Here is a 25573-nt window from a genome sequence, read left to right as displayed (position 1 = left end):
AACTTCTCACTCATGCCTGCTTCCTAGCCATCTCCCCCTTTCTGACTCAATGCTCATTCTCTCCCCCAGATCTTGACACCAGCCATCACAACAACAGTCACCAGCTCCCTATGCAGTTAACATTGTCCAGAGAGGATGTGAAATTTTGCTTATGAATAATCTTGCTGCAAGGAGATGAGAGATGAAGCATGATATAGTGTACTGCCAACTTTGTTTAACCATTCCCTTAAAAAGGAGATTTTAAAATCAAATGCACACGACATTTGATGTTACCCACTACAATTAAAAAAAAGGAACCCCCATACTTTCTTGGATCCAGAGTATCCCCCATACACACTATACAGTTTATACGAATCCACCTTGTTTGCTTCTAGCTCTAACAAAACTTCAGAGGTGCAATTCCTTTTTTGTTAATACTTCCATTGCAAAACAAAATTGAACCAGGTCCTAGACTGTACACTAATTAGATGCAAAACACTGCATTATTTCTTTAAATGTAAATACTCAATTATTTATATACTAGTTATTGTGCTTATTCACCAATCAAGACCTTTAAAGTTATTGTCACAGGTTGCATCTTTCTTCAGCTGGCACACTTTTATTGTGAAGCTCAATTCTTGCTAATCCATTATCTTTTTTCTTCAAATCCCCTCCATTGTCAATTATTTAAAAGACTCCATTATTTAAAAAAAAATAGGGTGAAACCTTCACCACAACAGAAAACTAACTTCCAGTAAATTGGTAGGAACAAAAACTTACATTAGTTGCTCAAAGCATACTTTGCACTTTTAAACATACATTCAAAAGGCAGTTTTTTGTATTCCCTGGGATCTTGTTTAGATTGTCAACTAACAATTATTTCCTGCGAGCAATACCCCCTTCTCGAATACGGTTCCTCTGGAAATTGTAAACAGCAGGTCAAGATTATCATCTAAGTGATCTGAAAAAAAGAACATTCTCCCCACCCTGCCCACCATTTTAGCATCTTTTTCAAAGAAATAGCTTTATTTCATGCCTCTAGGTATCATCTTTCCACTGTTGAAGCAAATAGCATTTCTTCATTTGACACCAAAATTATCTAAATTCAGTATTCAGGAAAGACAGTAATCCAGAGGTCAGGATTCAGTGCCTATTTATATATTAAAGTAAAAAAAAAATTATGACTAATACTTGAGACTATTTGCTTATTTAAACATTAGTACTGAAATAATGAGAACTTACCTTAAACTCTGAAAGCCACTCCTCCACCACCCCTTTGTCTGTGGCCAACATCTTTCCTCCTTATCGTAAAAGCCAAAAGTTAGAATGACACTTAAATAATGGCATGAACCCATTTGTTAATATACAGAAAACAATTTTGGCTAGTCTTTAGTGAGAACTGGATTACTTTCCAAAGAAAATAAAAATTATGAAACAATATTTAATTAAAATCACAAAAAATTTGCTTATTAACTAACAAAGTATTAATGAAAATTAGTGGACAATAGATCATGGTAAACTCAAACAACTACATACATTAATTGAGAAGCACAGCCAATAGCTCCCTGATCACAGCAAAATTCATTTTAGTTCCGTGAGGGCAACTTTTGGGTTTTCATTTTTGTCTGGGGTAGGGGGTGGGGTGGGGTGGGGGGAGAGAAGAGGGAAGTTGGGGAGGGGGGTTGGTTCCTGCTTTCAGGAAAACAAAAATGTTTCAACAATGTTAGTGCATTTCTACTTGAATTTATGTCTCCAGAGTTCAGGTCAAAAATTATGCAACAAGGTCATAATAACACATTCTACACAGTCAAGCACAAAATGCACAGCTCAGAAATACAACAACAGTGCAAACATTAAAAAAAAGGTAAAGGAAAGTATAAATGTGAAGATAACATTAAGCAGCCAAAAGAAAAAGGGTTTGATCATCAGCCTCCATTCTATTAACGTGGGCTGGGTGCAAGAACAAGACACGTGACAAAGTAGCAAAATGTGAAGAATTTAAACTCGGCACAAAATTGCTTGGCTTGTCCAAATGTTGTAGAATGTATGTCACAGTGCTACTTGTGAATGCTTATTTAATGTTAATAGGAACTGAACCAAGTTGCTGCAAACCATGTCTGCTTCTCCTAATCTAGGGAAGCAGCATTGATAGGAATTAAAAAAGATAGTTACTTTCTTCTGGCTCCAATGAATCTCATCATTTGAATATGCCAAATCTTGGCATGATAGTAGACTACTTGCCGCCAACTCAAGGCTGTGGTTTCAAGCTCCACTCTACAGATTTGAGCAGATAATCAAGGTTGACAATTCTAACCTGCAAAGAGCAACACTGTCATAGGTGAAACATTTTCAGTTGAGATATAACTACAGGTCCTGTATGCTCCCCTCAGATACACAGAAACTATTTATTTTACAGAGCAATGGAGCTTTTCTGACATCCCAGCCAAATGATTGCACCTTACACAATACCACTTTTATAAGATCATCTGATCATTGCTGAAAGTTTGATGGACACAAATTGGCAGTTACCTTTCTACATATTGCAATAGTAGCTATATCTCAGAAATATTAATTAGCTGTAAAACACTTTTGGACAACTGGAGATCGCAAAAGGTACCAACATTAATCAAACTTGTTCTTCCACGAACTCACATCTTGGAAGGTTATAATTCACAGTAGTGGGTTTATGAATCTTTTGGATTGAGAGAGACTTATGCAAAATTCAGACTTCCATTTGCTACCTCAATCGAAAGAAGGATCTTTATTTTAAGGGCAAGTTTTCCTTGTTCACTAACAGGCTACCAGAAAAAGATAAATAGTCAAGGTGTGACTTTTGTAGTTAATCTTCTGAATTGATTTATCATGCTTACTGTGTGCCATCTACAGTCTGTGTCTTAGTATACTTGCTACACTGTATTCCTATCTTGTCTTATACATACTGACACGAGACAAACATACCAATCCCCTTTCCTTGTGCATGAAAAATGTTATTAATAAATATCATCTTGTTCCGTGCCCCACCCCACACACAAACTGAAGAAAAACACTCAGACACAGTATAATTTTACCTCCATGTTTATTCTGGGCCCTGAAGGGAGAGAGAACGATCGCCCATGTGTACAGAGACAGGAGTTAACGGTCTTCTCTGGAATAGCAGTGTCTTAATGAATTATATAATAATTTTACAGGGAAGAGCATCCAGATAAGGCAATATACATATTGATTGGATGACTGTTATAATCAGCGAGCATCAATAGCAAAGATTAAGCCATCTGCTGTTACACAATGAGTGTTCTTATCTTTAACTGCCTTCACATAATGAATACTTTTCACCTTGTTAACTGACCTACATACTGAATGCTTCCTATATTGTTAAATGGCTCTACATAATGAATGCTTTTCCACCTCGTTAACCCATTACCCTTGCCTCCAGCACCCCATTGTTAACTGTAAGTTCTTATCTGATCTGAAGCATGCTCAGCTGAGCCTCTCGTTTCACAAAACTCAGATTGTCTCTTTCCCTACCTGCTTATACCCTACACACATTCTCATTCCCTCATTTTATCACTTCATGATAACCGATGACATTACTAGCTTTCATAAGACTCTAACAGCCAAGATCCAAACAGTCCTTGATACACAATATGCGGTGATTATAACAAAAAGAATCGCTTGTCTGTTACAGTAATTGGAGTGTGAAGAATCCTCCCATGTGGAAAAGTTCCCACATCCACAGTCCTTAGTCACCACTCATTCCCTCCAAGTTGAATGGAAACAATCCAATCCTCCAAAATCTCTTTCAGTAAAGTCCAACCTGAAAACAAAATTCATTCAAATTGTCCCTGTGCATCACTCCACGAAGAAATCTGAACTGCTGGCAGCCAAATACTTAAAAATGGACAGACGTTACACATTTAATTACACTACATTGTGTCTGCCTATTTCAACTTCCTTTGAATTCTTGAGGTATATTACTCTGTTCACTATTTATGACATTAATCAAGTTTTATACAATCCATAAACTTCTAAGTTGTAAAAGGAGGGAATGAGAATGCGTATAGGGTATAAGTAGGCTGGGAAAGAGTTTAAGTTCCGAGTTTTGTGAAACAAGGGGTTCTGCTGAGCATGCCTCAGATCAGAGAGGAATTAGTTAACAATGGGGTGCTGGAAGCAAAGGTAGTGGGTTAGCAAGGTGGAAAAGCACTCATTATAGTAGAGCCATTTAAAAATATTGGAAACAGTATGCAAGGTCAGCTAACAAAAAAGGACAGTATCCATTGTGTAAATCCAGTTAACAAGTTTAAGAACATTCATTGTATAACAGTAAGGGCTTGGTCTCTGCTATTGATACTTGTTGACTCTAACGGTCACCCAATTAATATGTATGTTGCCTCATCTAGATGCATTAAGAAATTGCCATTCCAGAAAAGACAAAACTGATGTTCCTATGCACATGGGTGATCATTCTCTCCCCCTCCAGGGCCCAGAATAAAGATGAAGGAGGTAAAACAATACTGTCTCTGAGCATTTTGCTTCGACTGGGGAGGGGGGGGAATGGATGACACAAAGCTTTGCAGTGCATCCTCAAGGGTTAGAAAAAAAGTCTTGGGAGTTGAAGTTTGGGAGTGGGGGAACAATGCTGATAATATCTGCCTGGTCTCCCCAGTTCATCCAGCTCACCCATAACCAAGTCAGACAACACACCAAATACCATGCAAACATCCAGAAAGAACAGATGAATGTTTTACACCTGGAAACAAGTTTGCACATAGATGCAACAAATAAATTAGAGAACCGAGGGAGTCAAAAAGGAAAGAACCCTGGATTAAGATAGGTCTGCAAGCACGAGCTGCAAGAAATATACTGAAACAAATTATTTCTGTAGACTTCTGTCTCAAATGAGTGTTGACAGCCTTGGTTATTAATGTTATACCACCTAATTGTAGAAACTCACAATCATTTTAATAATTACTATATAAAATGTTAAATCTAGTTTTTCACAAATTACAAATAAATTAAATAATCCTAATTTATTCCTTATATATCCGTTACAGGTAAACCTAGAGAGTTAATGATTTTTTCAAAGCATATCCTATGCATTATACATTCAGATGGTGACAGATTTTAAATAGATTACAAATAAGCAATTTCAGAAACATATGTTTACAAAGTCCTTCTACAGCCTTAAAGTTAAATACATTGGAACAACGCATGGCATAAGAAAGCATGATTCAAACAAAAAGGTTATTTTCATGCCTTTAATGCGCTTTATATATGTTATTCCCTAAGCTGAAACGGATTTTAAAAAAATCATCAGGATGAAAAAAAATGGGTAATCCTTGTGGCCGAGAAAACCAAAGTCACTAGCAACATTAATACTGAAAATGTTAAGCTGAGTTTTGAATGCCATTTAAAGTTTGTTTCTAACATGTCTAGTTTACCTTTTATGAAGTCACCCAAGGACTTCAGAAAATCTTGTGTAATCTTCAGATTGACATTGCAGCTCTAAACCCACCCAGCTTTTCACTACACAGTCAATTAGACAACTGATACCTTGTAATCACTCAAGCTTTTATTTATCTCCATCATACAATTAAATCCCTTACCTCAGAAAGGAGAGAGATTATGCCGTTGTTCGGAAAACCTTTGATGATTACACTGAAGCTCAGTTCAAAAGAAACTTCATTTTCAAAAGCAGGTACATTCAGACCATTTGGATCAGTTATCTGAATTCAGTCTGTCAAAAAGGAACAACTTTAAAATATTGTATACAAATTATGCATAAAAATATTTCAAAACTCAATGGAAAAGTACTTCCAGTCTTCCATAAGGGGATAGAATTATGAATTCCTAACTCCAGCAAAGTCAAAGTATGGCAACACCTAACCCCCTTCACCTCCTCCTTGCTCACCATCCAAAGGGCCAAAACAATCTTCCCAGGTGAAGCAGCATTTCACCAGTACCTCCACTAATTTGGTCGATTGCATTTGCTGCACCTAACGTGGCCAACTCTATTAGAGAAACCAAACAGACTGGGTGACCACTTTGTGGAACACCTCCAGTCCATGCTGAACCATGAAGCCTGGCCGGTCATTTTAACACAGCATCCTGCTTGTATGCCCACTTGTCTTTCCTTGACATACTGCAATGTTCCAATAAATCATGGCGCAAACTGGAGGAAAAACCATCTCATCTTCAGACTAGGCACTTTACAACCTTCTGGACTTAATATGGAGTTCAACAGCTTCAAATTATGAGCTCACTTCCATTTCTTTTAGCTTTACTCGTTAAACTCTCGGTCACCATGTCCTGTTCCATCCCCTCACCGTAGTGGAATAGTCTGTTCTTTCCAGTCTGGGAGTTAGACACACTATTGTTCTGCCATTCTCACATTCTCATCACTTAAATGTCCACTACCAACATCCTCTCTCCCCCAGCACTCCACCACTCCCTTCTACTATTGCATAAATGCTGCCCCTCCACACTTCAGGTCAGCTCTGAAGAGTCATCCAGCCTTAAAAGTTAGGTTGCTTGCTCGGTCTCTTTCTGCGGATGCTGCCTGACCTGTAGTTTCCAGCATTTTTTGTTTTTAGTCCAGAAATTTGAGCATAAACTGCTGTGCTCACATTTAAGCTTGCTGGAAGCTTCATAAGTGTGAATGAGGAGCAGGAGAAGGGGCAGCCTTTGTTTGAAAGCCCATGGGCCTATCCTGACATTCAGTAAGGTAGTGATTGATCACTTGCAACTTCAAAGTCTGAATTTGTGTCTTTCCCAATAGCCTTTCAAACCCCTTAAATCCCCCTGCTTAAAAATTTAAGGACTCCACTTCCATACCTTTGAGAAAAAATTCCAGAGAGATTCCTAACATTGTGAAAAAAATTGCGTAATTGGTTTTACATTAAAAATCAATGTTTGCCAAACAATGACACCAGTTCTCAATTGTCTCATAAGAAATGACATAGAATCCTTACAGTTTGTACACAGCCTATCCGGCCTTCAAGTCCATTCGGACCCTCTGAAAAGTATCCCACCCAAACCCATCCCCAACCATATCCCTGTAACGCTGCATTTTCCCACGGTTAACCAATCTAACCTACACATCTCTGGACAGTATCGGCAACTTAGCATGGCCGACCCACCCATCTTTGGACTATGGGAGGAAACCAGAACACTCAGGAAACCCACACAGACATGGGGAGAACATGAAAACTCCACAGAGAGTCACCCAAGAGTAGAATAAAACATGGGTCCCTGATGCTATGAGACACAGAGCTCACTGAGCCATTGTTCAGCCTCCATATCCATCTGTCAAGCATCTTCAGAATCTTGTATGCTTCAATCAAGTTGTCACCTACACTAAGCTATAGAAAATAAGCCCAGCCAGTCTAACTTTTCCTCATAAGGCAATCTTTCAAACATGGTATTAAGCTGGTAACCCTTCTCTGAATTACTTCAAACACATTTCTATTTTTCCTGAAAGAATGCTGTGTACAGTACCCCAGGTACAAATCTCACCAGTAACTAAAGCATTACCTCCCGACATGTACTCAATTTCACTTGTAATAAATGGTGTCATTTTATTAGCCTTTCCAATTACCAGTACTTTGAGGAGAAAGTGAGGTCTGCAGATGCTGGAGATCAGAGCTGAAAATGTGTTGCTGGAAAAGCGCAGCAGGTCAGGCAGCATCCAGGGAACAGGAGAATCGACGTTTCGGGCATAAGCCCTTCTTCAGGAATGAGGAAAGTTTGTCCAGCAGGCTAAGATAAAAGGTAGGGGGGAGGGGCGTCGGAAATGCGATAGGTGGAAAGAGGTCAAGGTGAGAGTGATAGGACCTCTCCGCCCCCACCCCAGTCTGACCTATCACCCTCACCTTGACCTCTTTCCATCTATCGCATTTCCGACACCCCTCCCCCAAGTCCCTCCCCCCTACCTTTTATCTTAGCCTGCTGGACAAACTTTCCTCATTCCTTATGCCCGAAACGCGATTCTCCAGTTCCCTGGATGCTGCCTGACCTGCTGCGCTTTTCCAGCAACTCATTTTCAGCAATTACCTGTACTTGCAGACTAAGGTTTTACAATTCATGCACAAGGACAACTAGATGCTCCTGCATCTCAAGACTCTACAAACTCACCATTTAGATTATCATTCTTCCTTCTGAATTAGACAAATTATGCATTTATCCATATTATTTTCTATTTGCCACATCCTTACCCACTCACTTCAGCTATTTATATTTTTTGGAGTCTCATGTTCAAATTTATTTTCCTAACCATCTGTGATATCAGCAAATTTGGCGATTATCCTTCCTTCCATCTCTTCAGGCTGGAATTTATATAAATGGCAATAATGGAGGTCCTATCTGCAATACTTGTGGCCAACATGCTGTGTATGACTTTACATCTATCTTCTGCTTCCTGTTAACTGGCCAATCTTTTATCCATGGCAATGCTACCACTACACAGGCAGAGTCCACATGATAACCAATAAGAGTTATAAATTGTTGTTCTTGGAGATTTGCCATTCTTGTGATTCTGTCCTGATGAATAAGAAATGAAAATCTTAGATTGCATGCCTCCTTTCAGCTAAAAGAAGGGGCAATGGCAGAAACACTTAACAAAAAAAAAGACAATGTTGGAGAAGAGTGAAAGGTGGTGATAATGGGATAGGAACCAAAACATGTTTGCAGGAAACGCAAATGGCCGAGGGATCCTGTATCCAAAAGCTAAAAAGTAAGAGGCTGTTCTCATAAGTTATTGAACATCATGCCAATTCCTGAAAGCTGATGTGTGCCAAGTTTGTCTTCTACTTCAATAATACAACAACATGAGAAGCAGAGGACATAGAGGTCAGAAGCCAAGAATTTAAATTTCACGTGGTCAGAAGCTCATGGTCATACCTGCAGACTAAACAATATGAACTACAAAGATGTCACCCAATCTACATTGAACCTTCCCAATCTAGAGAAGACAGCGCAGAGAGTGCAATATAGCAAGTTAAAAATACAATGAAGTTCAGATTGATTTGGACAGGACATTAAAGCATTTAGATCTCTCAGGAATGCATTCCCTGCTCTTGTATATGAAGCTGGTGTAGCAAAGGGAGGGGGATGTCTCTGGAAGTTTTGTTTTTCAGTTCATCCCAAGGATCAAATCAGTGAACATTCTCTGTACTGCCTCCAAAGCTTACTAAATATAAAGATCAAAAAAGTGCACAGCATACCAGGCAGTTATTCCTAGAGTCATCTTAGGATTTTAGGGAAAAAAAAATGCAAAGTTCCCTCAGACCCAAGCTGACAGAACACAGACTACAAATTACTATTTCAGAAGTAATTTAACATCAACTACAGGTAAACAGCTATAAACTGTCAGCATGAGATACTACGAATTGAAAGTAATCCTGTTGAATCATTTCACATGCAGATGTGAACTTTATAACTCTTCTGCTGACCAGCACGTTGTTTGTTACTTTTTTCAGTTTCAATTACTTTTCTCCAGATGCTGCTTCCGTGGGTTGGGCAGATACACAAAGTGGCCAATTTACTTATTACAAAGTCTCTGACCTCTGTTGTAGGCTGATTTTCTTCAGGTTTACACTGAGTTTAACTGCAGAGATCAGAGAGACTGTTCGAGATAAGGAAGAACCGAACACTTCTTTCTCTGCAAGTTGTTCTTAGGTACAAGCTGTTCAGTTATCAGAGGTGCAGTCACGCAGTTGTTAGCAGGCATAAAAAAATTGATTTGGAGAAGCTGGTGTTGGATTGAGGTGTACAAAGTTAAAAAAAAATCACACAACACTAGGTTATAGTCCAACAGGTTTAATTGGAAACACTAGCTTTCCAAGCACTGCCCCTTTATCAGGTAGTTGACAACCACCTGATGAAGGAGCAGCGCTCCGAAAGCTAGTGCTTCCAATTAAATCTGTTGGACTATAACCTGATGTTGTACAAAAGGTTTGTTACTATTAACTGGTCACTAGTCCACAGATAATCAACTTCTTGTTGCCAGGAAAATCTGCATCTGTATATTCCTTCTACCAACTCACTGAAGAAAAGACAGTAAAACTTGCTAATGATACATGAGTTCAACATGTCTGGTATAGCTCAAAAACAGTGCTTCAGTACATTAATTTCTAAGACTGACTTTTTTCCTAATAAACAGCTGTTTTCACACCCCCCCCCCCCAGGTTCCAAATCATTTGCAATCCAAACTTTACTTACAGTTCAAACAGTTTACACAATGCCTGCAATGAGTGGCAATTTACTTGCTTTCAAAACAGTTATCCTTTTGAACGCAACAACAAGAAAAAACAAGGAATTGCTGGAAAAGCTCAGCAGGTCAGTGGAGAGAAATCAGTTAAAACTTTGGGTCCTTGAACTGACAGTAGCAAGGAAAAAGTTGGCAGAGGTTAGGGTGGGAGGACAGGTTTAAGGAGTAAATGTAGCCAGAGAGAAAGCCCAAAGACTAATGGGGACTGTTAGTGGCGAACAATGGGTTGTGTGTAATAGCAGACCATGTGGTAACAAGATGTACTGTGTGGTGATTGGGATAAAACATGGGAGAAGGTGGCTGAAGCCCTAAAATTGTTGAACTCTATATTGAGTCCAGAAGGCTGTAGAGTTCCCAAGCAGAAAATGGGGTGCTATTCTTCCAGCATGCACTGAGCTTTGCTGGAGCACTGCAACAAGCCTGAGATAGATATTCACCAGGGAACAGGGTGGTGTGTTGAAATGGCAGGCAACTGAAAGCTCAGTCTTTTTTTGCAGACAAATATTCTGCAAAGCGGTGACCCAGTCTACGCTTCATTTCCCCAATGGAGGAGGAGACCACATTGTGAGCAGCAAATGTGGTAAACTAGATTGTGTCAAGTGTAGGTAAAAGTGTTGCTTCACCTGGAAGGGGTGTTAGGACCTTTCGGTACTGAGGAAGGAAGTAGTAATTGGGCAGGTGTTCCATATACTGGTGGTAGCAGAGGGTGCCATGGAGCTGTGGGAAAGTTTGGGAACAAAGGAGTAGTAGACTACTGTGTCCCAGAAGGAACAGTCTTTGCGGAAGACTGACAAAGGAAGGGAGGGGAATGGGTGTTTGGTGGTGGCATCCCACTGGAAGTGGCACAAAGGGCAGTTCATGATCTTCTGGAGGTGGATGCTGGTGGGATTGTAAGTGAGGACAAGGGAGACTGCATTGCTGTTTTGGGAGGGAACAGAGGGGGAAGAGGGTTGAAGTGCAGGAGATGGGTCTGACCCAACAGAGCTCTGTCAACTATGGCGGAGGAAGGTGGTGAACATTTCAAAGGCCCCCTTTTCAAAGTTGCGAAGAAGCTGGGAGAACAGAACAGAGTCTTTACAGAAAGCTGGGTGCAAGGATGTATATCAAGGTAACTGTGGAAGTTTGTACGTTTGAAGGGGATACTGGTGGTGAGCCTACCCACAGAAATAGAAACAGATCTCGAGAAAGGGAAGGGAGGAATCAGATGGACCAGGTGAAGGAAAGAGCAGGGTGGAAATTGGAAGCAGCGTCAATGACATCATCGATAACCCAGAGAAAGATTGTAGGTGGTGGCCAAGATAGGACTGAAACAAGGAAAGTTCCATGCGCCAAACAGAAAAAAAAAAATCAGACATAATTGGGGCCCATGCAGATACCCATGGCCACCCCTCTAATCTGAAGAAAGTTAGAGTTAAAAGCAAAGTTGTTCAGAGTGAGTTCAAGCTTGGACAGGCAGAGGAAGAGGGTGGTGGCAGATTGGGACGGTTCCAGGAAGTGGAGAATCCTGAGACCATCCTGGTGGGATGGACATGTAAAGATTGCATGTCCTTGGTAAAGAGGCAGCGACAGGAGACCGCAAACTGGAAATTTTTAAACTACTAAAGTGTCAGAAGAATCACGGATATAAGTGGGAAGGTCCTGGACAAGGGAAGAAAATAAAATTGATTCGAGGTTGGTAAAGATGAATTCTGTGGGGCAGGGGCAGGTAGAAACAAAATGAGCCTGCCCTAGCAGTCCTGTTTGTGGATTTTGGAAATAAGGTAGAAGCAAGCTGTTGGGGTTTGGGAGACCATCAGTTTGGAGACACCAGAAAAAATAAGGTTAGTGACCGTAATGGACACATTGGCCTGATGTTCCATGGAAGGGTCATGCTCCAGGGGGGGGAAAATAAAAGAGAGGTGGTATCAGAGAGCTGACCCTGAGCCTTTGCATTGTCGAGGCCAGTCTGCCAGGACCACCTGTGTTGGCAGGCTTATTTACAAGGTTGGGGTTGGATCAGAGAGCACAGAGTGCAAGCAGTTCACAGGGAGCGAAGTTGGAATTGGTGATGAGGGAAAGAGAGAAATTGTGGCAACCACGGTCATGTTAACAGTTCTCGATGAACAGGTTGAGTGCAGGTAAAAGGTCAGAGGACAGAATCCACGTGGAGTAAGTGAAAGTAGACTTTTCAAATACCTGTACTGGTTTTAAAATAGCTCTTGCTCATTCAATCTACGGCTTTTGAAAAACACCAAATAAAAAACACTGTCCTCGATGCATGGCTACTCCCTAGGAGAAAAACACCATCACCACATTGCTCGCATATCGTTATCCCAATTAAACTGGATACCTGGGATGCCAGCTCACATTTTCCTGCTTAATATATAGGTGTTTGCAAGTTAAATGCATAAACAGGAAAGACTACAGACACAGGTAAATTCGTTCAAATTTTATCTACCACTGCAGTGACTACAAAAATCAATGGCTCTTTGTAAAAGATAGTTATACCACGGAGAAGAGAGACATTAGTCAACTTGGTGTCTAGCCATTTTTTCACCTTTGCACAATAAAACTACAGGTGTTTAATGAGATTGAACTGATTCTAGAGGAGCCAATTAGAGAAAAAGCTAACTTCTGTTTATAACCACCCATTCCATATCAAATTAATGCACTCAGCAACAATGCATGCACATGAACATGTGTGGGCAGAGTTCAAAGCACATTAAATCATTAAATTAATTGGACGTTGCTTTAATTACTTAACACACTGCACATACTTTGTTTAAAAAAAAATCAGCAATATCGTCCTCTCCAACATGTGGGTCTAGTCATTTTTTCCCTCACCCAGACTCAATGGTGCAGTTCAATGCAAAATGACATTAAACTTAATGCCCCCTCCATCTTTTAAAAGAATTTTTAAATTAATAATGAATCTCAAAAAGTTTTGAAATCCTAGATTTGCCAAATTAGTACAAAATCTTTTGAATCATTTAACAAATTACATACCTACTACTCTTAAGATAGAAGAGTATTCACCCAAGCAAGGGGGAGTTGAATTACATCATTTTTTCCCCCCTATTTCCTGCAAAGAAACTCATTTTGGAATGACTCATTTCTGTAAAGCAGCAACAAATCATGGGGATGGGCAATAAAAGGTTTGCCGAGCCACTGATGCCTGTAAATGGTGAACAAATATTTTAAAAGAAACATCAGAAGGCAGCAAGATCGATAACACAGCAAATATAAGGAGTAGGCAAATAAACTTACAATCTGTGAGCACAAAGGACATTTGAAAGCCAAATCAGAACAGAAAATCACCAGTTTGTCAACGATCTTGAGCACATTGTAAAGAAAAAAATTCTTTGCAGGAACTATCTTTGTCCATGATCTACTACTGCAAAATAAATTGGATATTAAAAAGTGACTAAATATTCTAAGGGTGGCACGGTAGTTAGCACTACTGCCTCACAACTCCAGGGTCCCAGGTTCGATTCCACCCCTGGGCGACTTTCTCCCCGTGTCTGCGTGGGTTTCCTCCGGGTGCCTCGGTTTCCTCCCACAGTCCAAAGATGTGCAGGTCAGGTGAATTGGCCATGCTAAATTGTCCGTAGTGTTACATGCATTAGTCAGAGGGAAATGGGTCTGGGTGGGTTACTCTTCAGAAGGTTGGTGTGGACTTGTTGGGCCAAAAGGCCCGTTTCCACACTGTAGGGAATCTAATCTAAAGTGAGAGAGTAAATTAAGAGCTAGCTTTGCAATTGCATGTACAATCTCAGACATTTTTCTATTAGACCTCTAATTTGCTGAACAGCATAGGTTTTAGGAGAGTTCTAAGGCAGAAGAAACTTGGAAGACTAATATTTTCTGGGAACTGTTCACTATGTAGCTACAGGGTCATTTAAATAAAAAAATATTGTCAGCCTTACTGACCATATATTAAGTGGCCAAGCTTTGCAGCTTTAAACTCAATCTGAAAGAAAAAAAGTTGAGAAAGCCTTGTAATAATAGTCTGTAAGGGGAAGCCTTAAGCAAAAACAGTCACTTTGGAATTTTCAACAAAAGTTACATTCAATGAAAATTAGTTATATGTTACTGCATTCATGTCAATAACCAGAACTCCAATTTATATATTCTAAACAGTTTGGTCAGCTCTATTTGAGAAAAACTATGTGGAAGCAAGGACAACATCAGAATGAAAGATCTAACAGCCATTTACAAATATTAATGCCAAATTTTGATTTTTTTTAAAAAAGTTAAATGTAATTCATTTGATCTCTTCACAGAAGCTTACACGTTTTTGAAACGTTCTAGGAAACGAGCTTGGAATCCCATCACTAGAGATTGGAATTTTAAATTTAGGATTTTATTGAATTTAAGTCAAAACATTACAGACCACACACTCTGTGCTGAAGTATGTACAACTCAGATCCCAGTTAGATAGTGGTGATACTACGCTACATCAGCACTTACTTAGTACAATAATGGCTGGTTATCAATCAAGGCGCAGACTAATGCCTTGGATTCATCAGTTCAAATCCTCATCAGAACCAGTGGAATTTAAATTCAATTAACATATTGAATTGGAGGCTGGTCTGAGTAATGGTACAATGCAAGCTCAAGGAACAGCCCCTTATTTTCCACATAGGCACTTTACAGTCTAAAAGGTCTCAATATTGAATTCCATAACTCCACCAGACTACATTAGGTCTGTTGTTGACATCAGCGAGGTGACACCTGAGGATCAATGACTATATTATCGGCTGGATCCGGTGCTGGAGGCAAAACGGGGGCAGGTGGGCATCACAGCAGTCTTGACTGCGGTGATGGCCTGATGCTCAAAGAGATGCACGATACTCATTGCAGTGACCCTACGTTTTGCCAAAATAAAAAAGCTTTCATATTCCAAGTTTGTTCAATCCTCTCCAGTTCATACAAGTCACCCTGGTCCCCAGGGAAATGGGTGGAGAAAAGGGCCCAAGTCTTGAACAGACATTGGGTGATTGACAGGGTTCAAAGTTGGATTGGGTTCAGAGAGGAGTGGTTGTCAGGGTGGAATTAGGTGTTTTGATTATTATTTTTTTCCTCTTTCTAATTTTAAAACTTCGAAGTAGGAATCCCACTACTGAACATGACCTATTCTAACTTAACTTTGCTCAAAACCAGCAAATCAATGATCAGCATGCTGCCAAATTCAGATATGTATTCCATATTAGTGTCATTTCTGTTGGTTAAAATCAAAGCAGCTTTGGAAATTTTGAAGCAAGATGCCCTCATGGCCACATTATCCTTCCTGGCATTGAAACTGAGCAAGGAATATTAGATTACATTACAGTGTGGAAACAGGCCCTTCAGCCCAACAAGTCCACACCAACCCGCCGAAGTGCAACCCACCCATACCCCTACATTTACCCCTTACTTAACACTATGGGCAATTTAGCATGGCCAATTAACCTAACCTGCACATCTTTGGACTTTGGGAGGAAACCGGAGCACCCGGAGGAAACCCACGCAGACACGGGGAGAATGTACAAACTCCACACAGTCAGTCGCCTGAGGCGGGAATTGAACCCGGGTCTCTGGCGCTGTGAGGCAGCAGTGCTAACCACTGTGCCACCCACAAGTTGGAGTTCAAAATATCTGAAATCATTTTACAACAGATAGACTTAGTGCTACTTCCAAATTGTATACAGTCTGAGCAGCTGCACCAAGTTTGAGCCATTACAGATTCTTAAAAGTATCTAAATACATAAAAATAAACTTTTCAATCCAAAATGAGGTTTAACACCTGGAATGCAGATCGTACAAAAATCTAGGATGGGGCTAGAATTTGCAATTAGAGTCATTGGACTCAAGAGTATGGTTTTGCAGTGACTGCACTGAATTTTCTTCCCCCTCTGTTATGTTATGTTCTTCAGAACCAAATATTACAGCTAAATGTTTAAAGTAATATGCCATCACCAATCCTCCTTTCTACTCCAGCATCTCAGCAGCAGATGCTACTTGCTGGTGTTGGAGAGAGTATGAAGAGCAGGGGACGGTTTTAATCCATCAACCTCTTCACTATGAACCCAGTGAAACTCTGTTGCATCCCTGTAGGCCACTGGGTCTGAGGGCCTATTTAGTCAACAGTGATAAAGGTTAAACCATGAGTTAGTCATATGAAAGTGCACTTGCCTTCACAAGATGGATCTCTTGCATGATAACAATGGGAACTGAGACAATGATGGCATTTGTTTTTATCGACACAATTCCCCAAATCAAGACCGTATGACCATCAGATAAACTGAAACTTAGAGTCCCCAACATTAACCCTTTTAGAACCATTACATTATGCAATAAATTCTACTATTCATTGCTGCTCAAACTTCAACTGTCTTAAGCTTGTCTTGAACTGAATTAAATACATATCTTCATAGCTGAATCTTTCAGGCTAACATGAAGTAGCACTTGAATTAGCAGCATAGATAAAGGAAACCCTGTAGATTTGAATTGCCAAAAAAGGCATTCAGTAAGTTACCACATAAAAGATTACTTCAGATAAAAGCAATTGCATTGGGATGGTATGTTCATATCAATTGAAGATTGGCTAACAAATAGAATACAGGTTATGGGTGGAATTTTCAGGATAGCAATTTGCAATATGTTTACAATTATTAAAGGACTTTGACAATGGAAGCAAATGCATGATGACAAAACTAGGTGGAACAGCAAGCAGTTAGGATGGTAAAGGAGTCTGCAGATGCAAACAGAGAAAACTTGGCAGACAGGATATAAAGTGGGAAAATGTGAAAGTAAACACTTTGGCAAGAAGAATAGGGAATTCAACATTATTTATGTGAAAAAAGATTACAGAAAGTTACAACATGTAGGTATATGAGGCTTCTTGTGCATAACTCACAATAGTTGGCATTCAGGTTCACGAGGTAATTGGTCAACATTCTGGTTGCCAACCTATGTCTTCCCACCACTACCCATGACCCAGAGGTTAAACCATCTACCTTTAATGAGAAAACAGCCCTAAATCCTCCAGACTGTGGCGACTTTACCTTTTCATCCTGGATGCAGAGAGAGGTTGTTTCCCCATTGAATATGTTTCAGACCAGACGGCATTATCTCAGAGTAAGGGGTTGCATAATTTAACACAGATGAGGATTGAGGCTAATGAACCTCTGGAATACTTTACCACAGACTGCTCAAGGAGCTGGATTGTGAAGTATAGAGGCTGCGATAGACAGATTTCTAAATCAGCAAGGGATATAGGAATTGGTAGGGAAGTGGAGTTAAAGGTCATCAGATAACCATTCAACTCGATCACGGTTAGAGCCTAAATAGCCTACTTCTGCTCATCTTATGATATTAATTAAAAATCCCAAATATTAAAATACCACTAAGCTTCCCATTCAGTCCCAAACACCCTATCCCATAGGTAGGTTCATTATGCAAAACATTTTTTTTTTCAATTGCTTTCAGAGTTTAAACATGTACCCAAGAGACAAAGTTTGGCAAACACAATTTGACCTGAACAGCAGGTGTTTGGTGCGATATCCTGGGAACTATATTCTATGGTATGGACTACAAAGTCAAGGACTATTTTGATCTGCTGATTGCAGCTCTGCAGTTTCTCATGTTAGTCGTTGATTCTATTAATACTCCCCAAATCTATTTAAATTTCTCCCTCTTAGCCAAGATGTATATGTCTGCTATTTTTTCACTTACCATACTTTGCATGACAGAAATTTCTGCTGTTGCCCCAATTTCAAAATTATAGCAGTTCAATTTATATAGTGCCAAAAAGCAGTAAATTACCCCAAGATGCTTCACGAAAGTACCACAAAACAAAGCATGACAATGAGCCATACAAGGAGACACCAGATCAGAGGCATAGTCCAGGGAGCTCCAAAAGAGAGAAGCAAGGCAAGTATGTGAAGAGAAGGAACCTGAGATTACAGCTCCAGCAACTGAAAGTAGAAAGAGACTAAGAGTGAAGCAAACATTACTGTAAAATATATAAGAGGCCAGAATTTGAGATATCGTGAAGAGTTGAGAGACAGACAAAAATAAAATGCGACAGAGTTCTGAAGACATATGCATAAGAATTCCAACATAAAGTTGCTACCTGACTTGGAGCAACTCAATGTCTACCATGGAGATAGAGGAATGGGATATAGAACTTTACCCATGTCTCAGCTCAAGTCCAAAGTAAAACCCCCTCAGTCTCACTTTCTATCTTTAAAACATGCATTAGAACAGCTTCTTTGGGGTTGGAATGTTTTCACATTTAACTTGGTGCACTGTAACCCATTGCTTCAAAGTCTGACATAATATACTAATCTGATGGTTTTACAGCAAATGAATTACCAGGATCATTGTGCCATAAAGCCAAGACTGTGCAGCTGCCACCAAAAAATGAACCCCAAATTATTTCACGTGCAATACTTCCACTGATTTGAAGCCAGAGAACAGTATTTCACATCTAATAAAGTGTTTGCTAATTTAAGCCAAGTTATGCATTTGTGATCTTAAAGTACAGTGTAACTGTAATTTAAGATCACAAATGCATAATCTTGCATAAATTCCCCCTCTACACAAAAGAAAGAATGACCTCATGGTTTGCATAATCCATTAATGTTTTTGCAAAGGTTAAGTGTCATAACATTTTTTTAAAAAAAGTTAAAATATTTAATCTAGTAATGAACAGCAATCTTGTTGACAGAGACATCTATTGTTGGCTTTGTTACCAATTATACAAGTGAACTTTACAGCTGCCAAGACTAGATTCAGTGCTGTTGGCTGCTTGGAGAGATTACTAATCAGGAGCACGACAACAAATGATGTCATATTATAAAGGGGATGTTTTTCTGGGCCTGCAGAATTCACATTTTTCAGCTGCACTAAATTGATTTCTTACACTGCTATAAAAATTAGCAGAAAAGTCTGCTAACACCAATAATGCTCGTCAAGTGAATATCTATCGTGGTAATGTACACTGTAGAAAATGCAAAAGTCTAAGTATCGCAATGCTCTTGTGTAGGTGTAATGATTTAAGATTTTTTTTTTGTTGAGTTACATTTCTTTACTGGCAACAGACTGACATTTAGCCACAAGTTAAATGACCATCCTAACCTTTCACTTTATCATCAGAATTTAACAAATGCTACAAAAAAAAAACTGCATTGTATAATTTTTGCTGAAAGTGAAAAACTCTAAATGTTCAAAGTCAAACCGTGAAGATCAGTCCTGACTTATGCTTTGAGATGTGTCTGAAAGAACAGTAACATTAATTTGAAGCATACTAACTCCCCAAAAGGTACTCAATGGTGTTCTAATGAGTGGTTGTAAAATGAAGTTCACAGCTCATCATGCCCAAGGACCAATTACACAATGAAATAAAAAGTACGTACTGTAGCTGCTGGAGACCAGAAATAAAGAAACAAAATCAAGTGCTAGAAAAATTCAGGTCTGGCAACATTTCTGAGAGACAGAAAAGCAGTTAACATGGAACATAGAACAGTCCAGCAGAGGAACAGGCCCCTTGGCCCACAGTGTTGTGCTGAACATGACACCAAATTAAACTAATCCTTTCTGCTTGCCCTTGATCCATATCCCTCCATTCTTAGCATGTTCCCCGAATGCCCGTCGTATCTGCCTCCACCACCACCTCTCGCATTGCATTCCAGACTTCTACTACTGTCAAAAACTTACCCCTCACATCTTATTTGAACCTTCCCCATCTCACCTTAAATGTATGTCCCCTTGTTTTAGGCATTTCAACTCTGGAAAAAGATTCTGACTGTCAATCCTATAAAAGTCACCCCTCTCCCTACTCCACTCCACTCCACAGTAAACAAACAAAAAAGTCTTTCTAATCTCCCCTGATAGCTCATAACCTCTAAAACAGGCAGCATCTGGGTAAACCTCTTCTGCAACCACATTCTTCCTATAAATGTGGCAAATTGAACGCAATATTCTAAGTATGGCCTAACCGAAGTCTTACACAATTGCAACATGACATCCTGACTCTTGTCCTCAATTCCCAATCAATGAAGCCAAGCATGCCATCATACAGCTTACTTACCACCCTACCTGCATGGCCACTTTCAGGGACCTATGGACTTGAACCCCAAGATGCCTTTGCACATCAATGCTGTTCAAGATCCTGCCATTAATGTATACGTTTCTTTAACATTTGATCTCCCAAACTGCAGCACCTCACACTTAGATGGATTAAACTCCATCTGCTATTTCTCTGCCCATAACTGCAACCAATCTATATCTCACTGTATCCTTTGACAACCTTCTACACTACCCACAACTCCAATCTTTGCATCATCTGCAAACTTACTAACCCACCCGTAACTTTGAATGCATTATGACGCTTCAGTTTAGTTCCTCACTTTTCTCATTTAAAGGCTATCAAAACTACCTCTTTGGCCAAGCTTTTTGTCATCCCCACGTAAATCAGATGTTATTTTGTTTTACATAGAGCTCCTGTAAAGCACCTTAAAAGGTTTTCATGACATTAAGAAAGGCAGTACAAAAATGAAATTATTATTGAATTCCAACAGAACTGGAAGGCATAGATTGCACAGTCAAATTCGAGGGTGTTGGAGGCACAAACATTTCTAATTCCTATTGACTCACATGTACTGTCCATAAACCTTCCTAAGAACCATTTATACACATGAATGTATGAATTAGGAAATAAATGTAACCTGAATAGTAAAAAGATTAATCTTATTTTTAATTCAATTATAAAGCATAAGATTTCACAAATGCTTTAGGACACCAATACAGGGCAGTATAAAATGACAGGAAACAGCTTCCCTACAGGAACTTATGTAATCATACTAGATATTGCAATCATGACATTTAAACCAGTCAACTCATTCCAACCCATCTATTTAAATTGAATTTTTGAATCCTGATTACAGCCTACGAGTTATAACCAGATGGTTCAACAAGGAAGTGTAATCGAAACAAATGTCTCTTAGAATTTAGTTCTGTAGTCACTTACAGAACAGAAAGAACCTGAAAAATAACCCAAACATCCTGTATTGAAATACATGCTCTAAGTTCTTATTTACGCTATTTTCAGTGCTCTCTGTACCAAGATCAAGACCATCATTCCCAGAACTAAACAGCAAGCTGACGCAGAATAAAAACATTCATGGCATTTTTCTCAGTCTTCAATGCTTCAAAAGTTCTTCACAGTCAACTCATCACTTTTGATGGGTGAGCATTGCTATTTAGACAAATATGGCAAACAACTGCCAAACAGCCCCTTAAATAGAAGTGAGATAAATCAATTGATAATCCTTTTTGGGCTATACTAGTTGAGCCAAATGTTTGTCAAAACACCAAAACTCCTGCAAAAAAGTTGCACTTCTCTCTGTGTTCAGCCATCCATTCTAGTCAACGTTGCTTTGCGTTGAAGGCACTATCGTAACTTTTAACTAACTGCAGTTGTTTGGTTCTGTCCTCGACAGCATTGTAACTCAATTCGTTGCACAAGTGGAAGTAAATCCAACAACCCTGGCAGCCAAAAACAAATCAAACTGTCCATATCAGCTGCAAATCTAATGACGGCGAGGGTCTCAAATTCCCTCAAAGGAAATTTATTGATAGCATTTCCATTTCAAAAGAACGATTCACGTTCGCTTATGTGACTCCACATATCCTCACTTTCGGAAGCAGAGGGTGTTAACCAGTGCGACGTTCATACCGGAGAAAACTACAGTACACAGTGAATAAATTCAGCTCTCGGCAATCCATCCTCTCACTTCACTCCCTTTCAACACCAACAACTTTTATACATGAAAAGTGCATGTAATGGGCCTGGCTCGCTGCCTTTTGTTTCACTGACAGTTGCCTGGTCCCTCAGACAATGGGTGTGCCTCAGTGAGCGAGAGAGAGAGAGAGAGAAATACACTTCAACCACCCAGGAAGTCGCCACGTTATGAACCTCAATACGAGTTCATTATAATTGAGCCATTTACTTAGCAACTAGCAACCACCAGGGAGGAGACAGGAAAGCCCCGAGACTTAACCCAACTACCCTGCTAGGGACTCGCAGGACGAACAACCGCATCCTCCTGGTCTACCCATAGAAACACAAACTGGGAAGATCGGACCAGACTCAAACTGTATTCTCAATCTCGCTAATTAGGATCGGGAACATCGCTTTACGCCAAGTCCCGTGTGAGCTGTTCCAGTCCAAGAAGCCCACCGAGCTACCTACCACGAGAACGAGTGGTTTCAAATCGCTGTCAGATGTCCCCGCCTGCAGCTGCAACACCACCCCCTCTCAGCGAGCTACCCGCCCGCTTTCAGGCGGATTTTCCTCCGAGCGCACGATCCTGCCCCCAAGTGCCGGGCTCTCGCGATTGGCGGCCTCAACCGTCCAATCAAAGCGCGGGCTGAAATGGACCGCCAATGGCTTTCGTCTACGTCACAAAGGTGGTGCTCCGGCCCGCCAATCATGGGAAGGCGGGGACGGGGCGCAGATTAGCTCCATGTCCCCCCCACGCCCAGAGCCCAGTGAATCCGCCCCCAAACCCCCACACATCAACCACTTGAGCAATTGAGTTTAAGACAATGGACAGGAGATCGTGCGTAACTGAATGGAGGGTCGTCAGCACCGTCTCTTGTTTTAAATGTTTTGAAGTTATAATGATTTTACGAGTATGCCACTTTAATAAACAAACTTTGCAAAGTCTTTGCGATTACATAAACATATATCAGTTCCGATTTTCTTTTACAGTCATGTTAAGGAGCAACCTTCGAAGACATCATTTAAGAAACAATCTTATTTCCACCAATTTTCGATTCGATGCGCGCCGCTATCAAGTGAGTCCTTGGTCTCCACCAATGGAATGTACGCGAATCAGGGTACCACCATAACGCATTTAACTGAAAGTGTTATTCCCCACAGAGGAAAGTCAAAAATATTAAGTAGTCTACTCAAACATATTCACATCTGTGTAAAATGTTGTATGATGATTCAGCTTTCATCACTATTATGTGTACTACTACAAAAAATATTTGAGTGAGCCAATGGACATCTATGATTGCATTCCAACCATGTAGGCATTCATTAGTGGTCAAGATAGTGCTAGACTATCTAGATTGATTATGCGTCTGAGTGGTAACCATGATGTGGAGGTGCCAGTGTTGTACTGGGCTGGACAAAGTTAAAAATCACACAAACACCAGATTAGAGTCCAACAGGTTTATTTGGAAGCATAGCTTTCGACTCCACTGTGGGACTTGATTGGCCAGGACCTGCTGGAGGTGTATGTCAGTATGCTTCGGTCAGGTACCATGAGTGAATCCATGAGGAAAGGCATCATCACCCTCATCTACAAGCGGAAGGGGGAGAGGGAGGAAATCAAAAATTGGAGACCAATCTCACTGTTGAATGTGGATTACAAAATTCTGTCAAAGGTAATCGCCAACCGGGTCAGGTCTGCTCTGGGGTCGGTGATTCACCCTGACCAAACCTGTGCTGTGCCGGGCAGGAAAATCACTGAGAGTCTCGCACTCCTCAGGGATACGATTGCCTATGTGCAGGACAGAGGGTTGGACACCTGCCTGATCAGCCTGGACCAGGAGAAAGCCTTTAACAGGATATCACACAGGTATATGAGAGATGTTCTCTCCAAAATGGGCTTTGGGGAGGGAATCTGCAATTGGATCAGACTGCTCTACACCAACATTGTCAGTGCAGTCTCAATCAATGGGTGGGAATCAGATAGCTTCCCAGTCAGATCTGGAGTCAGGCAGGGCTGCCCTCTCTCTCCTGCCTTGTTTGTGTGCTGCATAGAGCCATTTGCCGAGTCCATCAGGAAGGATGCGAGCCTGAGAGGGGTGACTATTCCTGGCAGCGGGGGCCTGCAGGTTAAGGCCTCCCTGTACATGGATGACGTCACCATTTTCTGCTCGGATCCGCTGTCCGTGCGCAGACTCATGTGCATATGTGACCAGTTCGAACGGGCCTCGGGGGCCAAGGTAAACCGAGGCAAGAGCGAGGCCATGCTCTTCGGGAACTGGGCCGACCAATCCTCGATCCCCTTCACCGTCAGGACCAACCACCTGAAGGTGCTGGGTATTTGGTTCGGAGGGGCTGGGGCGTGCGCCAAGTCTTGGGAGGAGCATATCAGCAAAGTGAGGCAGAAACTGGGCAGATGGAAGCTCCGGTCGCTCTCCATCGTGGGAAAAAACCTGGTCATCAGGTGTGAGGCACTGTCATTGCTGTTATACGTGGCACAGGTCTGGCCTATTCCCAGAACCTGTGCCGTTGCAGTCACCCGGACCATCTTCCAGTTTATATGGAGGTCAAAGATGGACCGGGTCCGAAGGGACTCGCTGTACAAAGATCTGGGCAACGGAGGAAAAAATACACCCAATGCCACCCTCACCCTGATGGCCACCTTTGTGTGTGGCTGCATCAAGCTGTGCGTGGATCCCCGGTACGCAAACACCAAGTGTCACTACGTACTGAGGTTCTACCTGTCCCCGGTGTTGCGAAGGATGGGCCTGGCCTCGCTGCCGCGGAACGTTCCGAGTAGTTGGACCGTTCCGTATCACCTGTCCTTCGTGGAGAAGTTTATGAAGAAAAACACCTTTGACCACAAGTCCATCAGGAAATGGTCAGCACGTAGTGTCCTTTAGACCCTTATAGAAAAGGAGAGGGCGGATCCTATCGAGCGGTTCCCTGAGCAGACTGTCAAAGCCATTAGGCAGAATGCCTCATCACCAGAACTTTCCAACAAGCACTAAGACATGGCTTGGCTGGTGGTGAGAAGGGCTCTGCCTGTGAGATCCTTTATGCACGCCCGGACTCTCAGCCGCACCACACGCTGCCCTCGAAGCGGTTGCGGGGGGGACGAGACTGTCACACACCTCCTTCTGGAATGTGCCTATGCAGAATTCTGGAGAGGAATGCAGTGGTGTTTGTCGAGGTTCGTCCCAAGCAGCACCGTTTCGCGGGACTCCGTGCTCTACAGCCTGTTCCCCGGGACGCACACCGAGACGAACATTAACTGTGCCTGGAGGATCATCAACTCGGTGAAGGACACCTTCTGGGTGGTCCGAAACCTGCTGATCTTCCAGCTGAAGGAGTTGACCCCGACTGAGTGTTGCAGACTGGCACATTCCAAGGTCCAGGACTACGTGTTGAGGGACGCGCTGAAGCTTGGGGCAGCTGCCGCCAAGGCGCGGTGGGGAAAGACCATCTGCCTGCCTAAAGAAGAACAGGGGGCCCACGCAGTCATTTGGGCCCTGCTGACGCCTCAGCTAAAAATGTAATTGTACAGACCTGTAAATAGGAATGATTACTCTGTTTTCGGT

The 25573-nt window shown here is 41.2% G+C and overlaps 1 protein-coding gene across 4 annotated transcripts in view; it reads right to left on the bottom strand.

The window, feature by feature from the left end:
• Nucleotides 1-22566, bottom strand: part of hycc1 (hyccin PI4KA lipid kinase complex subunit 1) — a 76098-nt gene extending 53532 nt beyond the window's left edge. For 2 of the 4 annotated variants that reach the window (XM_043689756.2, XM_043689761.2), the window contains exons 1-3: nt 22464-22566; nt 5586-5716; nt 1222-1280 (exon numbers count right to left, since the gene is read on the bottom strand). In XM_043689756.2, coding sequence (XP_043545691.1) covers nt 1222-1272 — 51 coding nt within the window. In that variant the 5' untranslated portion in view covers nt 1273-1280; nt 5586-5716; nt 22464-22566. The remainder of the gene's footprint in view (nt 1-1221; nt 1281-5585; nt 5717-22463) is intronic. The other 2 variants (XM_087987071.1, XM_087987072.1) reach the window with 2 other exon arrangements.
• Nucleotides 22567-25573: the final 3007 nt, after the last annotated feature.

Source organism: Chiloscyllium plagiosum, unplaced genomic scaffold (genome assembly GCF_037043375.1).
Source record: "Chiloscyllium plagiosum isolate Xiang-an unplaced genomic scaffold, Cpla_swu_hap1 HiC_scaffold_5, whole genome shotgun sequence".
Classification (NCBI taxonomy): domain Eukaryota; kingdom Metazoa; phylum Chordata; class Chondrichthyes; order Orectolobiformes; family Hemiscylliidae; genus Chiloscyllium; species Chiloscyllium plagiosum.
This window is presented reverse-complemented; position numbering and strand designations above follow the sequence as displayed.